Source organism: Myotis nattereri, assembly GCF_964212035.1.
Source record: "Myotis nattereri genome assembly, chromosome: 8".
NCBI classification, from domain to species: Eukaryota; Metazoa; Chordata; class Mammalia; order Chiroptera; family Vespertilionidae; genus Myotis; species Myotis nattereri.
The window spans coordinates 5,962,010-5,979,348 of NC_138083.1; the positions used below are offsets into that span (position 1 = coordinate 5,962,010).

The window sequence follows — 17,339 nt, forward strand, 5'->3', positions numbered from 1 at the left end:
TGGAGCCTGAGCGTGCCTTATTTACACATGGGAACAGAACACCAGGGTCTACACCTTTCAACCCAACAGGAAAGTTTTTATTTGTCCTTGGGAAATTAAAACAAAGAAATGACTAATCAGGTTCTTGTGAGAAAACATGTCAGCTTTGCAAGCAGTTGATTTAAATGTTTCAGCTTCTGAATTCCCACCACCCATCCCGAGAAGTAACCTGAACACAGGCCCTACTGGGGGAGAGAATACTGTGAACAGAACTGACAAGGCGAGGGGACCACTCATGACAGCAATTTTCCACTTATCTTGCTCACATTTTCCTTTTTAAAAAGGCCATTCACCCCAAGAATGCATTTCCGAGGTGCTGACTGAGCCCCTTTGGTCTGAAAGGCGTTTCCCCCTGGTCTGGAATGTTCGCTTCGGCTCCGGAGGGTACTGGGTCAGTTCACCAGGATGAAGTTGGACTTGCAGTGAGCTTTACAAACGGGAGGAACATGGGTCAGAACCAAGAGGTAAAACATGACATGTAAACTAGCACGGGGACACTCCCATCCAGCTTACCTATAAATTCTGTCACAGGGTCATGTTCACCTTCAGTCTTAATGGTGCCTGCGATGCTGTCGTTTTCCAAGATGGGGAGGAAAAGCTGCACGAAGTCAGAGGTGTACGGCGGAGCTATGACGTCGAGCACCTGCAAGGAGAGGACAGCAGGTCACTGTTCCTGCACACACGCCCACGAGCAGCCTCGCACCACAGGCTGATGAAATGCCAGTTGGTCTGTAGTAAACCACCCTCCCTACCCAGCGTCTTGCTCCCCAGTGACCCTAGGACCCAGAGGGCAATGCAGGTAAACAGAGTACAGTCCCAGCATGTAGGAGGAAACTGGTATCTATGTCACCATAATCGGCATGATTACCAGGAAGCACAGTTCTCAGGGTTAGGTACAAAACACACTTAAATTAGTCCAGAAAGGGCACTGTTAGTGTACACAGTAAGGAACATGAAACAAATGGTGTTGCTGACCTCGGTTACAAAATAGCGAATGAGAGAAATGTCAGTGTCCAGCTTCTCCAGACACTTGCGGATGTAACCGACAACAGGAAGTACATAACCTCGACTCAGCAGGTGTACCATCCTGTCCAACAGGGTCTTCTTCAACTCAAGCTACAAGAGTGAACAGAGAAATCAGTTAGAGAAAGCCCTCTCCTCGGCCACCTGGCAGCCCCGCCCCGCTCACCTGTTCCATCACGTCCAGCTGGGAGTGCTCCGTCTCAAAAAGTTTCACCAGCAGCTGCAGGACCTGGGGGTGCAGGAGCTGGTGGCAGGTGCTGATCTGCAAACAGGCCAAGGAAGCCCTGCTGAGCATGAGGGCTGATCCCAAGGCTCATCATCAGCACACAGAGCCACTGTCACCGTCACAGCCAATAAACAGCTTATCCTAACAACTGTGGTCCCCATCACTCAGCCCAGCCAGTCAGCTGGCTTCACTTGATAAAAACACAGATATCTACACAATGAACCGTCCTCAAAAGGAAAACCCTGGTTTAGGATAGAAATAACTCACTTTGGAGATTAAAAATGGAGGCAGAGTAAGTGGATGCTGCATGGACTTGCTCCAGGACCAAACTGGATTTACAACTAAAATACAGAAAAACTTCCTGAATAATCAACAGACGACTTGCTGGAGAGAACCCTGATAACCAAGGACCAAAAGTGAAGACCCCTTAAAGACTGGTAGGAGGGGCGGAGGGGCGAAAGCGTGAAGGGCTGGCCGGGCTCACACAGACAGCAACTAAAGTTCCAGAGATGTATCTCAGCTGTGGGGGTTACGACTAAGAACTCTGGGGTCTAATCCCCAAGATAGGCCCCCCATCAGAGAGCACCAGAAATGAGAAGGGTACCCACAAAACACCTGGCTGTGAGAAGCAGCAGAGTTGCTGTCTGCGAGGAAGAGACGGCTGGAAATGCAAACACCCTCTTAAAGCACCAACACACAAAATTCCCTGTGGAGCCACCCACCTTGTGCTCCAGCAGAGGGAGGGCAGAGTGGACTGGAGCTGTGCGAGCAGAAGCCAGGATCAGGAGCTCTGACATTAGAGCTCAGAAGGCAGAAATCCTGGTTTCCTGTGTTGAGTCACTCTCTCAAGCAGCAGAGGACATCTTTCCCACACAGACATTTGCTATATAGGTAACCTGGCCTGGGGGAAATATAGTTGACCCACCATATTGGAAAACACCTTGTCCCATGGAAGAGTTGCTCAGGCCCATTAAGAGACTGAGAATAACAATTAGCTTCCAGGCAGAAGCAAATGCCCCACCCAGTACAAAAAAAAACTCTCGCCACACCTGAGAACCATTGCCTGAGGGCAACTATAGTAGTCATTCTATCAGTCTGTAAGCAGAGGCAGTGTCTGGAGGTTTTGAGTCTTTGCCTGATCTAATTAGTCAGACATGGGGTTTGACACTGTCCTGCTCTAGAGATTGGGAAGCACAGCAGATCTATCTAATACATACTAGTAGTCACAAACCAAAACAGGCAGAAAAAATGAGACAAAGAAACAACCCCTAAATGAAAGAACTAGAGAATTCTCCAGAAGAGATAAATGAAGCAGAGATAAGAAATGTATCTGAAACAGAGGTTAGAGTAATGATGGTAAAGATGCTCAACAGCATGAAAAAATATATAGTAACTATGAAAACAGAAATAAAGAATGACATTACACAAATAAAGAACACATTGGAAGGAATACACAGCAGATTAGGAGAATATGAGGATCGAATCAGTGCATTAGAAGACAGGGTTGGAAAAATGACTCAATCAGAGAACCAAAAAGAAAAGACAATTTAAAAAGATGAGGATAGATTAAGAGAGCGATGGGACAACGTGAAACATAACAATATTCGAATAGCAGGTATGTCAGATGTGGCAGAAAGGGATAGAAAATGTGTTTGAAGAAATAATGGCAGGAAAGGTCCCCAACCTGGTAAAGGAAAAAGTCACACAAGTCCAGGAGGCACAGAGAACCCCAAGCAAGAAGAACCCAAACAGACCCAAGCCCAGACACATAAAATAACAAAAATTATAGACAAAGAGAAAATCTTAAAGGCAACAAGAGAAAAGAAAATTGTTCCCTACAAAGGAGCTTCTTCTATAAGGCTAACACCTGATTTCTTATCAGAAACCCTACAGGCCAGAAGGGAATAGCACAAAGTACACAAGGTAACAGAACACAAGGTTCTGAAACCAAGATTACTATATCCAGCAAGGCTATCATTCAAAACAAAGACCTTCCCAGACAAAAAAAAAGGCTAAAGGAGTACATCAACACCAAGCCAACATTACAAGAAATGCTAAAGGGACTACTGTAATAAGAAACAGAGAGAGAAACCTAGGCATACAGAATTAAAATGGCAATAAATAAGTTCCTATCAATAACAACCTTAAATGTAAATGGATTAAATGTTCCAATCAAAACACCTAGGATAGCTGAATGGATATAAAAACATGATCCAAATATATGCTGTCTACAAGAGACCCACCTGACAACAAAAGACACACATAGGATGAGAGTGAAGTGTGGAAATACTTTTTCCATGAAAATGGAAAAGAAAGAAAAAGCTGGAGCCGCAATACTCATATCTGACAAAATAGACTTTAAAATGAAGGCCATCACAAGAGACAACAAAGGTCACTGCATAATACTAAAGAGATTGGTCCAACAAGAGGATGTAACCCTGGTAAAACATATGCACCCCATATAGGAGCACGTAAGTACATATAAAGACTTCTAAAGGGCTTTAAGGGAGAGATTGACAACAATACAGTCATAGTAGGGGACTTTAGCACTCTGCTGACTTCACTGGGTAGGTCTTCCAGACAAAAAGTTAACAAGGAAACTGACTCTAAAGGACACACTGGATCAGATGGATTTAATTGACATTTTTAGAACATTTTACCCCAAAGCTGCAGAATGTACATTCTTTTCAAGTGCACAAGGATCATTCACAAAGATAGACCACAGGTTAGGACACAAAATGAGTCTCTACAAGTTCAAGAAGATTGAAATCATATCAGGCATCTTCTCAGATCACAATGGAATGAAATTAGAAATCAACTACAGTAAAAACACCCAAAAACATTCAAACTCATGGAGACTAAATAGCATATTATTAAACAATAAATGGGTTACCAATGAGATCAAGAAAGAAATAAAAAAATTTCCTGAAAACAAATGATATGAACACAAAACAACCCAAAAATCTCTAGGAAAAAACAAAAGCAGCCCTGAGAGGGAAGTTCATAGAACTACAGGCATACCTCAAAAAACAAGAAAAATCAACAATAAGCTACTTAACACTACAACTCAAATAATGAGAACAACAAGGGAAGCTCAGAGCAAGCAGAAGGCAGGAAATAATAAAAATTAGAGCAGGAACAAATGACATAGACTAAAAATGCAATACATAAAATACATGAAACCAAGAGCTGGTTCTTTGAAACGATAAACAGAATTGATGAACCTTTTGCCAGACTCATCAAGAAACAGGGAGGGCCCAAATAAGTAAAATCAGAAACCAAAGCGGAGAAATAACCACTAACACCACAGAAACACAAAGGATCACAAGGAAATACTATGAACAACTATATGCCAACAAGCTGGACAATGTGTATGAAATGAACAAATTCCTAGAAAAAATACAATCTCCCTAAATGGAATTAGGAAGAATCAGAAAGCCTGAGTAGGCCAATAAAAACTTAGGAAGTTTGAAGCAGTATTCAAAAAACTCCCAGCAAACAAAAGCCTGGATCCAGACTGCTTTACAGGGGAGTTTACCAAACATTCAAAGAAGATCACTTATCCTCCTCAAACTATTCCACAACATCCAAGAGGAAGGAACACTTCCAAGCTCTTTTTATGAGGCCAGCATTACCCTAATTCCAAACCAGGTAAAGACACCACAAAGAAAAATAATTACAGGCCAATATCCCTGATGAACATAAATGCTAAAATCCTCAACAAAATATTAGCAAATCAGATCCAGCAATATTACAAAGATAATGCACCATGACCAAGTGGGAATTATTCCAGGAATGTAAGGCTGGTACAATATTTGCAAATCAATAAATGTGATACATCACATTAGTAAATTGAAAGATAAAAATCACATGATCATATCAATAGACACAGAAAAAGCATTTGACAAAATCCCACACCCATTTTCTATAAAAACTCTCAGCAAAGTGGGAATAGAGGGAGCATAGCTCAACATGATAAAGCCCATATATGACAAACCTACAGCCAACATCATACTCAATGGTCAATAGCTAAAACCATTTCCCCTAAGAACAGGATCAAGACAGGGATGTCCACTTTCACCACTCTTATTCAATATAGTACTGGGAGTCCTAGCCACAGCAATCAGACGAGAAGAAATAAAAGGCATCCAAATTGGAAAGGAAGAAGTAAAACTCTCATTATTCGCAGATGACATGATATTGTACATAGAAAACCTTAAAGACTCAACCAAAAACTTCTAGATTTAATAAATGAATTTGGCAGTGTAGCAGGATACAAAATTAACCCTAAAAAATGGATGCCTTTTTAAAAAAATATATATTTTATTGATTTTTTACAGAGAGGAAGGGAGAGGGATAGAGAGTTAGAAACATCGATGAGCGAGAAACATCGATCAGCTGCCTCCTGCACACCCCCTACTGGGGATGCGCCTGCAACCAAGGTACATGCCCTTGACTGGAATCGAACCCGGGACCCTTCAGTCCGCAGGCCGACGCTCTATCCACTGAGCCAAATCGGTCAGGGCTGGATGCCTTTTTATACACCAATAATGAATTCCCAAAAAGAGAAACTAAAGAAGCAATCCCATTTACCACTGCAACAAAAAATTTAAAATACTTAGGAATAAACTTAACCAAGGAGACAAAAGAACTGTACTCAGAAAACTACAGGACATTGAAAAAATACATATAAGAACATAAAGACAAGTGGAAGAATAGACCGTGTTCATGGGTAGGTAGAATTAACATCTTTCTTTTTTTTTTTTTTTTTAATATATTTTATTGATTTTTTTACAGAGAGGAAGGGAGAGAGACAGAGAGCTAGAAACATCGATGAGAGAGAAACATCAATCAGCTGCCTCCTGCACATCTCCTACTGGGGATGTGCCCCCAACCCAGGTACATGCCCTTGACTGGAATCGAACCTGGGACCTTTCAGTCCGCAGGCCAACGCTCTATCCACTGAGCCAACCGGTTTTGGCAGAATTAACATCTTTCAAATGTCCATACTACCCAAGGCAATCTACAAATTCAATGCAATCCCTATTAAAATACCAAGAGCATATTTCACATCTCTAGAACAAATATTCCAAAAATTTATATGGAATAAAAAAAAGACCCCGAATAGCTGCAGCAATCTTGAGAAAGAAGAACAAAGTTGGAGGAGTCACAATACCAGATTTCAAGTTATACTATAAAGCCACCATAATCAAAACAGGCTGGTACTGGTAAAAGAACGCCATATATATCAACTGAACAGAATAGAGACCCTAGAAATTGACCCAAGCCATTATGCTCAATATTTGACAAAGGAGGCAAGAGCATACAATGGAGTCAAGACAGTCTCTTCAATAAATGGTGTTGGGAAAATTGGACAGATACCTGCAAAAAAATGAAACTAGACCACCAACTTACACCATACACAAGAATAAATTCAAAATGGATGAAAAACTTAAATGTAAGTTGTGAAATCATAAAAATCCTGGAAGAAATCATAGGCAGCAAAATCTCAGACATCTCTCATAGCAATATGTTTACGGATACATATCCTAGGGCAAAGGAAACTAAGGAGAAAATAAAAAATTGGGGCCACATCAAAATAAAAAGCTTCTGCTCAGCAAAAGAAACCATCAACAATATGAAAAGGGAGCCCACCTAATGGGAGAACATATTTGGCAATGATACATCTGAAAAAGGGTTAACATCCAAAATATATAAGGAACTCAGACAACTTAACAGAAGGAAGACAAACAATCCAATTAAAATATGGGCAAAGGATATAACTAGACACTTCTCCAAAGAGGACATACAGATGGCTAAGAGACATATGAAAAAATGCTCAAGATCACTGATCATCAGAGAGATGCAAATTAAAATGACAATGAGGTATCACCTCACACCTGTCAGAATGGCTACCACCAACAAGTCAACAAATGACAAGAGCTGGTGAGGATATCGAGAAAAGGGAACCCTAGTACACTGCTGGTGGGAATGCAGACTGGTGTAGCCATTACTGAAAACAGTATGGAGTTTCCTCAAAAAACTAAATATGGATCTGCCATTTGATCCAGTGATCCCACTTCTAGGAATATAACCTAGAGATACATGAAATAAAAATCAGAAAGAATGTATGCACCCCTAGTTCATAGCAGCATTAATTTGCAATAGCTAAGATCTGGTAAAAGCCCAAGTGCCCATCAGTAGATGAGTGGATAAACAAGCTGTAGTACATTTACACCATGGAATACTATGCAGCAGTAAAAAAGAAGGATCTCTTACCCTTTGAGACAGCATGGAGGGACCTGAAGAGTATCATGCTAAGTGAAATAAGTCAGTCAGAGAAAGACAAGTATCACATGATTGCACTCCTATGTGAAATCTAAATAACAAAATAAACTAATGAACAGAATGTATCCAGAGCTTTGGAAGCATGGAACAGAGTGCAGAATCTCAGAGGGAAGGCGGGGAGGGTAGGTGGGTGGGAGGTAATCAACCAAGGACCTTGTATGCATATATGCATGGCTCATGGACACAGTTAATGGGGCAGTGAGGTCCTGGGTCTGGGGATGGGCTGGACGGGATCAGGTGGGGGGAGGGAGAAGGAGACATATGTAATACTTTCAACAATAAAGAATTATTTTTAAAAATTCTGAAGTTAGAAAAAATAAACAAACAATAAGACAAATATAATATTTAGGGACAACAGAAAAGTTATTGATAGCAAGAAATGATATCTAAGTTAATATATTAATATAAGTGGATGATAGACAGCAAGGTATGCTAACTTTTTTCATACAAAAGGCAAAAAAAATACTTTTTTCTATTTGCTTTAATAATGATAGAAATAAAGTCTAAACAGAAGCATGAGTACATGCAACTGACAGTTGACAAAGGGAGGGGCAACTGGAAATAAAAATGAAATAACGTGCTTTGATAAGAATATCCTGAGTTCACTGTACAGATGTGCTAGAAACACAGGCACATATAGCACAAGGACGGAGAGTACTGCAGGTCCTGGTATAATGTTTTCTTCAATGTCGTTTTGTTTCGATGCTGATGGGATGCTAGGTGCACTAACTCTGGTTTCTATGCATTAGCTCATGATCAAATCGTTTCCCTTTAGTCAACGCACCACTGTGTGCTGTGTATGGCTCTCCCGCCCCTACCTCATCCAGCAGCGCCAGGTGCACCGGGGTGTGGTCAGTCTGAAGTTGGAAGTACCGTGGCTCTGACACGGTCCAGTCCACCCACTTCAGCACACCCATAGCCACCACTGGAAACCTGCCGGTAACAAGACACAATGCTTCCTTTCAAAATTTTTTCAACAAACAGAAAGGTTTAAAAAACAAGGACAACAAGCTCAATCTATACCATCAATCCTTTCTGATACTCTCTGCAAGGGAGATACCCATTAGTGAGAGATGAGCCGGCCCTGCCAACACGCAGTGAAGAACCCTGCTCAGCGCTCGGCTCCTTTACTTCCTCCCTGCTTGACAGGAGAGCATCCATGCAGCCCCGCGGGAGCTGGGGGACAGGTTGAAGTTCAGTGTTATTTAGCAAACTCCTTCCTTGTCCCTATAGCACAGGCTGACAGGAAAGACTCAAGCGCCTAGAGAACACCCATTTGTAAGCTTTTCTATGAACTCTTACTGATATAATTGGCATAATTGTTGGGTCTAACTTTTACTGTCAATAGACCCTTTTCTCCAAATCAGTTTTTGTAACTCAGTTTAAAGTTCTCTATAAACATTCAAACAAGAAAAAATAAATAAAATGAGTAAACATTTCTGAAGCTTCTGCAGGGTTTTTGAGCAAACTACTCCAAGGGATGAAGGTGAGCCCCGAGCGGTCTGCTTACCTGATGCACTGGTAGAGTGTGCTCAGCTCGGCCACCAGTTCAGAGGCTCCTTTGTTCTCATTACAACACAGATTGTGAACGGTTTCGACCGCCTTCGACGTCGACTTCAGCTCATCCTTGTTGATGCTCACTCGCTTGTTCTGAAAACACCCCCAACCCCGTTGGTGAATCCCACGGAGCACATGCCTAGCCAGTGGGGTGATCTGCTATGGGCCACCTCTCCCTGCAAAGGCCCCTCCCTACTCTGAAGTCAGGGGTCCATTTACATTTAACTGTCACCCTCCCCAGGCACACATTACAGAGAGACTGAAAAAGGTCTCTCTTTTTTTTAAGATCTCATTCTTTAGTCACAACAAACTTCAAACTATAGTTTGAATAAGTAGTAGAGATGCTGTGTTCATTTTCTTGAGACTGTTTTTGGCACTTCGACTGTTTTATGAATAAACACTAAAAAAGACATTTCTGACACTATACGGGCTCATGATTTCTTGCAGCCAGAATCCCCAAACAATCGCCGAGAGGAGGGTGTCACTTGTGTCCCTAACAGCACCTTCTTCCAGGTCTCCACCACGCTGGCCGCATACGCCAAGATGTGGATGTACTTGTGCTTGTGGTCCTGGTTGATCCTGGCGCCGGGTTTGAAGAGCGACTGCATGAACAGGTCCAGGAAGGCTGGCACCCGGATCTGGAGAGGACACATGACAAGTTGGGAAGGGACGCAGAAACATGGCAGGTGACTCCACGCGCTCTCATGTGGTGGGTGGTGGGCCGTGAGTGGCACACACCCAGCAGCTGCTTCAGTGTGTGGGCTTGGTGTGGGATGGGGAGGACCAGGCAATGCCCAGAAACATTTCGACAGGAGTTTGTGCTCACTGGCGTGAGAGAATTAAGAGAGACACAGACTTTTGCAGTCCCCCTTCCAACTCGGCACGGGGTGCCCTGCTTTACTGTTACAATGAAAAGGCACTTACGAGTTCAACAGGAGGCGGGTCCATGCTCGTAAACATCTTGAACAGGACTGTGATGTCAGCCGGATTCAGGGCTCCTTTGGACAACATAGCCCCAAGGGCCTGGCACGCCCTCGGGTAGGAGGCGGCCGTGCCTAGTGCTAGTGTGATCTGACTGGCGTCGTGGCCTCTTGGTGAAAACAATCAGATATCTCATCGTCAGTAAGGGAGCATACACCATTAATGACCCCTCCCTGCCTCCCTTTTCCTCAGTGAATGCTCTGACGGCTGGGATCCCTGTTTTTTTCCTAGTCCTGCTTTCACTGTACACTCACTAACTGACCCAGGAGACAACATCTGGAGCTACTGGGAAGGAAGGGTTCCAACACAGCTCGCAGACTTTCTAAAAGGAACCACTCACTTTCTAAATACCTTGTTAAGACTCCACCAGTAGAAAATAAAGAGCTAATCTTATTCTACAATATGGACAACCCCACAATAATTAGACTACTGACTAACCACTTCCAGACTATTCTTATTTACAGCTGATAAATCCCAATATATGAAAACACAGGTTCAAAACTCCAGTGAGTTGAACAATCTTCAAGTACTTAACAAATTATTCATCAAAGCAACACTTAAGGAAGCAAGGCCTCCCCACATCCTGAAGTTCCCCTGGCTTCTCCAGCTTGGGGGTCAGAGGCAGGCTGCCTGTGTGACCGGATAAGAGGGCCTAGAATCTTCGCTTGTGGAAGCAGGGCAATGGGAGGTCTACTGGGGCACCTAGCGGGACCCGGCGATCACAGACACCGCTCACTTCTCCTGGGCGAAGCGCTGGACCTCCTGAGCGATCCTGCGCACGGCGGAGCCGCCCTGCTCCTCTTGAGCCAGCACGGACATCATGGCCTGGGCAAACAGGTATGTGTGCTCCCCATGGCACACCATTTTCTGAAAATTTCCAGGGAGAGAGTGTGAGGTTTCACGATACAGCAATGACAAATGCAGAGCAAAGAGCAGATGACCCTGTCCTCCTGAAGGAAGCTGCCACTGTGGAAGGAGCTTTTGGCCGGGGTGTCCCCTAAAGGAAGGGGCATTTCACACGGGAAATGCTCGACCCAACTGCCTCCTTCCACTCCGAGATCAATTAAAAACTTACGGCAAACTCAGGAAGGTTTTTTTCAAGGTTTTCTTCTCCTCCATCCAAAATTGTAGCCAGAGAGGTACGGAGTACTCTAGAGAACACCTCCAGCTGCTGGCAGGCTGTGGATACACTGGTTATCTCCCCTTGGTACCCTGCGTCAGAAATAAGCTACAACCAAAAATAAGAAGCCAAACAGAGTGTCAGCAAGTAGCGGCTACACACTTCACAGCAAGTTGGCTTGTTATCAGTGTTCGTGGTGAGATGGGACAAGCAAGCACTGGAATCAGTCACACACCTTCACTCTGACCCTGCTTCGCCTCTAACTAGGTTTGTGCCCAAGCCGACCACCTGGCTCGGTTTCTTTGTGAAATGGAGGAGACAGACCAGGCAGTCCTAAAGGCCCCTTGGGGACACAATGGACTCTATGTTCCTGCCAAATCCTAGAAACCCCAGATATGTTGACCCAAAAGCACACATACAAATTCTGTGCTTTTCTTTCTCATGTAAGGCTTACTAAAGTAAAATGATGAAGGCCTTTACCCAAAAAGCAAATGCAGTCTTTCAAAGGAGAAAGATCACCCACCCACTAACCATCCTTAAAAATAACAATTGCTCATGAACGCTTTTGTCTTTCTCTGACTCTGGCCCTCTTCCTACCTTAACAGTGAAGTTAAGCATCAAACAGTCTGGATGGGCTTCAGCCAGTTTGTAGAAAAGATCTCTCCATGTGGTATGTGCAATCATTTGTTCAAGCCAAGCTGGGGTCTGCCAACAGACAGACAGACAGACAGGGAGAGGTGAGGCCCAGCATTAGTTTAGTGAAGACTGTGCTGTCTAAACAATCACGGATATTTTCAGCGGCAGAGTAGAGCCCTGGGAGCATTGGATGTGGCCCCACAGTCCCAGAGCTGCTGACGCCACATGGGCAGCTGAGTGACAGTTGAACACCCACTCACGGCTTCTGGGAGAGCCGACTCCACACAGGACACGCCGAGGCACTTCCTGGAGACTTCCAAGAGTCCCACAGAAGCACGCGCACAGGAGTACATCACACGCACAACTGCTTCCTGCTAAATCAGCTGTGCGCCTGGGCACAGAGGACAGGCAACTGAAATAGCGCAGATGGCTTTGCCATCACTGGTGAAGCAGTCATGGGAATGACTCTCAGCTCTACTGCATGGCTGCCAGGGCTGTGCTCTGCATCCACCAGCCTTCCGCGCCAAGGTTGAACTGCCCATAGGCTGCTCCCAGACACTGAGGGTGGCAGGGCTCTGAGGGTTCCAGTGACAGGTGATTGTGGCTTGCAAACTCTGACACTGCTGAAACTTTCTGACAACTGCACTATCGTCTGAGACCCCTCCTACCCGCCCTCCCTCTTGACTTCCGGGGTCAGACCTGCCTCACAGCTCCTCAGCCTCCTCTAGCCACTACCCGTCTTCCTCAAAGGTGTGTCCCCCCAAACCTCCCACTTACTAATCCAGCCCTGGCACCTTGCTTTTGGAGGACCTAAATGAACAAACCACACCACCTCAGAGCCTGCGCCTAGAGTAGCATGGAATGGGAGGTGGGAATCTGCTGTTCTTTCTCTGGAGCTGGTACCTGTGTGCCTCTCCCCACTAGACCAAGTGTGGCATTTAAAGGGCAATTCTGACTCGATGCAACTTCTGGCTCACACCCCAATTTTAGTCCCTAACTCTTACATTTCTTATATAACATGCCACACTCCACTGTACACATGGAATTAGCAAAAGGCCTTAGGAACTGGTATTAGAAAAAGAAAAAAGGCCCCTCACCTCTCCTTCTTCAGTAAAAATAGAGTCTGCTTTGCGGGGGTCAAAGTGTTTGATCAATAAATTCTTCAAGTGATTCTCCACGGTCTCCTGCACCTGCACGGGTTCAACGCCTGAGAGAGAAGGACAACCTCTCAACTCGTTGTGTTGCTTTAAAGAAAGTAGATAGCTCCAGTCTATACGTGAGTCAAATATCAGAGACCTGCTTCTGACAACTGAGGATCTGGGATCTCTTTTAAAAATTCCTAGTTAGTAACCCTACTCAGTGCTAAGAGCCCAAAGGAGCACAGAGCAGAACACAAGGATGCTCTACCCTTTTCTACACGGACAGGACAATGTCTTCAATCCTCGCTAAGGACAAGGACAAATGACCAAACCAGACAGGCAGGGGGACAGACAGGCACACCCCTGCACAGGAGGAGGGAGCAGATGCCAGCCAGCAGAGACACTTGTCTAACCACTGTGACAGCGATGACAGACTCGTTTTCAGGAAGTCTTACTGTGTCGTCGCAGCCACTTTCGTGAATGACAGGAGGCTCTACTCTGATCACATTCGCTGAAAGCCACAATCATGCTCAGCCCTAAACTGTCCACCATCTGCTGTTTGCTCTCATGGACCTCTGAAATGGCACACTGACCATACACCGTATAACAGTCCAATGAGAATCACAATAGCGGGCTATCTGTAAACCTCAGTTCCTGAACGAAAGATAAGGGTAGGAAAGTTCAGTTCCATCTTACTACGTCTTAAAAACCAGGAAGACAGAGAAGCTTTCCTATTTATCGGCATTATAATGGCCCAAAGGTCTTCGAAAAAGGGGGAGAAGGTGATGAGCAGCCAGGACGGGCCGCCCACAGAGCACCTGTCTGAATGAGCCACTCGGCCAGCAGGTTGACAGTCTGGGCCACAGCAGTGTAGTTCTCTGACAAGAGCTGGATCACGTTCTCTGGAGACCCTCCTGCCTGGAAGTACCTAGAAAAAGGAACAAACTCTTACCCTAAAGTGACGGTAGACAGGCAAGGGGGTGGATGACAACAGGGAGGCAGGTAAGGAGGGACAGGTTATTAAGGTTTTCAGTGTGGACGGGACCCCTAGAAGCCTTCCTGTCCAATATCACAGCATTCTTACTTTTACAGGTCACCTTCCGGGCCCACTACAAAACCTTCCCTAAATTATCGCCACCCTCGTCCCAAAACAAATAACCCTTCTCACGTCCGTACCTCTTGAGAGTGTTGAAGATGGAGGGCTCCATGATGTAGTCCCGGGTGGAAAACTTGTGGAGGCACTCCTGCTGGACCTCAGCGTCATCCTCCCCCTCGGCATACTCCTCCTCCTGCTGGGGGCCATTTCCCCATTAGCACACGCTCCGGTAACCTCACAAGTCTCTCTCACACTGTCCCCTTCAAATTATTCCACACACGGCACATTATCACATGTGACTTCCGTGCGACTCTCGGGGAGTGGGTGGGCCAAGAAAATGGGATCCAGAGTCACACCAAGGGGGTCTGTCTTGGCCTCTACCCTGTGCACGCGGTCACACAAGCCACCTCGCCTCTGGGCACCTTCCCCGTTAAACACACGAAGGGCATCAAAGCACCTGCTCCCACTTGGCTGTGGGGAGGACTGCACAGCTAATTTCTGGAAGAGCCGAATCCAGTGCCTGCCACTTAGTAAGAGTTCAGCAGACATTAGCTATTACTGTTTTTACTATTACTCTGTATGTGCCATTTCACGCTTTCTGGACAGGTTAAGGCAATAGTGATTCCCGCAGGCACACACCGCCCATCTGCTGTTAGTAAAGACCACAGACTTGCATCGTATGAGCAGCCCTGGCTGGGTTCTAGCCCCCTTCTACCTGGAAACCACTTCAGCACGTTCCCGAGTCTAAGGACAAAGCAGCAGGACGATGTGATAACCCTGGGCCAGTGACCCCGAGGTCTGCCCAGCTTTCCCTCTGTTGTCCTAACGAACACGCAGGGGCTCCTGAACACTTGCTGAGCGCTGGGAGCACCGGCTGACCCCAGGGACCGAGGAACATGGAAGACAAGGCGTGTCTCTCCACCCAAGTTCACAACTAGTCGGAGACCAACCTCCATGTCACTGACGCTCCGTGGGGCCAGAGCTGGGCCAGACTCAGCAATCGTGGCCGCGGCCCAATCCAGTCCTCCTCTTGTTTTTGTGAATAAAACTATTGGAACAACAGCCAACCCCGTTTTTTAACAACATGGTACCTATGGCTGCTTTCCCCTTAGCAGAGCAGAGCTGAGTGGCTGTAGAGACCTGCACAGCCTAAAGCCCCGTGGCCGTTACAGAGAAGTCGGCCACCCCTGTGCGGACCGGGGTCCCCCTGAGACCATGCCTGCCCGGGAGCCCTGAACAAGGCTGGGAGGGACGCGGGACTCCCCGAGGCTCCACCTCCTGTATGAGTCCTGGACCCCCCTCCCTCCTCCTCCATCTCCTCTCGGACCAGACCACCTCCCTGCCGGTGAATCCAGAATTTAGCCTCGATCAATCGATTGATGGGTGGATACCTCTCTCTCTCTCTCCAGACTCAAGTATTCATCCGTCTATTCTCATGGCCATTCAGATGCCCCACCAGAATTCCAAACTCACTTGATCCAAAACTGACCTCACCTTTCCCCTCCAGCCCATATTTCAGTACAAGGCTCCCCATCTGCCTGTTACCCCAAGGCCACAGACCTAGGCACCCTCAATCCCCCGCTTGTCGGTCCTGCGAGGCCCTTCTCGCCATCTTCCCTCTATCCTGGTGTCACAGGACCAGCATTCCCCTCTCACCGCTCACCCGATGCCACAGGCATCTTTTAGAAATGTTTGACTTTTTAACCCTCACCCGAGAATATTTTTTTGCTGATTTTAGAGAGAGAAACACGGATCTGTTGCCTCCTGTACACACGGGATCAAACCCTCAACCTAAGTATGTGCCTGACCTGAACCGACCGGAAACCGTTCTGTACCCGGCGACGCTCCACCAACCCGGCCACTGGGCCGCGCCGGCCGCCTTCCTAAGCCGCCAAGCAGGCGTCGCGCCCCGAAGACACATCCGCTCTGGGGTGCCCTCAGCCTCCGGCTGCCCCTGGCCAGGCTCTGCCCTCGCTCGTGTTTCCCCCGCGTGGACGTCACATCTCCCCGCTTCCCTCCATCAGCAAGCTCGGCCCCAGGGGACAGGACAGGAGTCACAACAATGGACCCAGCAGCATCGTCCCGAACTCAGCTCAGCCACCCCTTCACCTTCCCTGCCCTTCTCCTCGTCTGCGCAGGTACAGGTCGCCATTGCGAGCGACAGTGCCAGCTCGCCGGGCCCAGCCCCAGCGCGAGCCCAGTGGGGGCGGAACTGGGTCGTGGCTGAGGCTCGGTCAGTGGGGCGCAGCCCGGGCCGCCATGCCCCTGCGCCCGCGCCCGGCGAGGCGAGACCCTGCCCGACTCTGGCCTCGAAGGTGCCACGTGACAAACTTGAGGACGGGGCGCTCCCAACTCCACCCGCCACTGAGTCGGCCCATCGGGCCACGTGGGGGGCCGGCAGTCTGATACAGTGGCAATGGCGGCAGGGACCTGGGGTCACCCCGTGTCACGGCTGGTGCCGCCCTTGCCCCCGCCCTGCGGGCCGCCAGGGCAGGCGCGGAGCCCACACGCCGCGTGCGTGGCCCTGGCGGGCGGGCGGGACGTTAAGGGGCGGGCCCGGCCGGCCGGGGTGGGAGGCGACGGGCAGGGCGGCGCGCTGTGCTTGCACCACAAGGTGACCGCGGGGCCGACGCGGCGGGGGCGGGCCGCCCGGTGCCCCCTCACCTGGCCGCCGTCCGCCTCGTCGCCCCGCTCGGCCGCGCTCACGAAGTACTCCTCGTCCATGATGGCGCCCGGCGCGGCCCCCGCCATCGTCTCCCGGGAGCGAGCGCGCGGCCACGGCGCATGCGCACGACGGGCGGGAGAGCGCACGCGCGGCCCCGCGGCCCGGCCTCCCGCGGCCGTGCGCCTCAGCCCAAGCCGGAGGCGGGGGCGGGGCCAGGCGGAGGGGCGGGGCCAAGTGGAAGGGGCGGGGCACCGGGAATTGCCCCAGGCTCCCCGACCCAGGTGCTGAGGGCCTGGAAGCTGGGTGGGGTGCGGGCCTCGGGAACGTCCTGGAGTGACCGTGGAGCACAGCCCGTTAGAAGTTTTGAACTAGAGCAGGGTGGGCAAACTTTTAAACTGGACCGGAGTGCCGGAACAAAAGCATGGATGGAGTGTTTGTGTGAACTAATATAAATTCAAAGTAAACATTATTACATAAAAGGGTACAGTCTTTTTTTTTTTTTTTTTTAG

General features: G+C 47.6%; 1 protein-coding gene across 7 annotated transcripts; it reads right to left on the minus strand.

Moving 5' to 3' along the window:
• Positions 1-50: 50 nt before the first annotated feature.
• NELFCD (negative elongation factor complex member C/D) lies at positions 51-16,961 on the minus strand (the record flags this gene model as incomplete). 7 transcript variants are annotated; one of them, XR_013996352.1, is made up of 16 exons in its annotated part: positions 52-466; positions 553-682; positions 1,015-1,155; positions 1,229-1,324; positions 7,568-7,605; positions 8,455-8,569; positions 9,147-9,286; positions 9,697-9,831; positions 10,118-10,283; positions 10,911-11,041; positions 11,250-11,402; positions 11,892-11,999; positions 13,028-13,137; positions 13,888-13,997; positions 14,246-14,361; positions 16,830-16,920. XR_013996352.1 is itself a non-coding variant. In XM_081097560.1 (15 exons), 15 exons carry the CDS (start codon positions 16,914-16,916, stop codon positions 432-434), a joined length of 1,773 nt encoding a protein of 590 aa, XP_080953686.1. In that variant the 3' UTR covers positions 51-431. The 7 variants fall into 7 exon arrangements, 5 of the variants coding, with proteins under 5 accessions (XP_080953686.1, XP_080953687.1, XP_080953688.1 ...); XR_013996353.1 differs by having other exon boundaries at positions 53-466; positions 1,229-1,362; positions 14,246-14,358; positions 16,830-16,928; XM_081097560.1 differs by lacking the exon at positions 7,568-7,605 and having other exon boundaries at positions 51-466; positions 16,830-16,961.
• Positions 16,962-17,339: the final 378 nt, after the last annotated feature.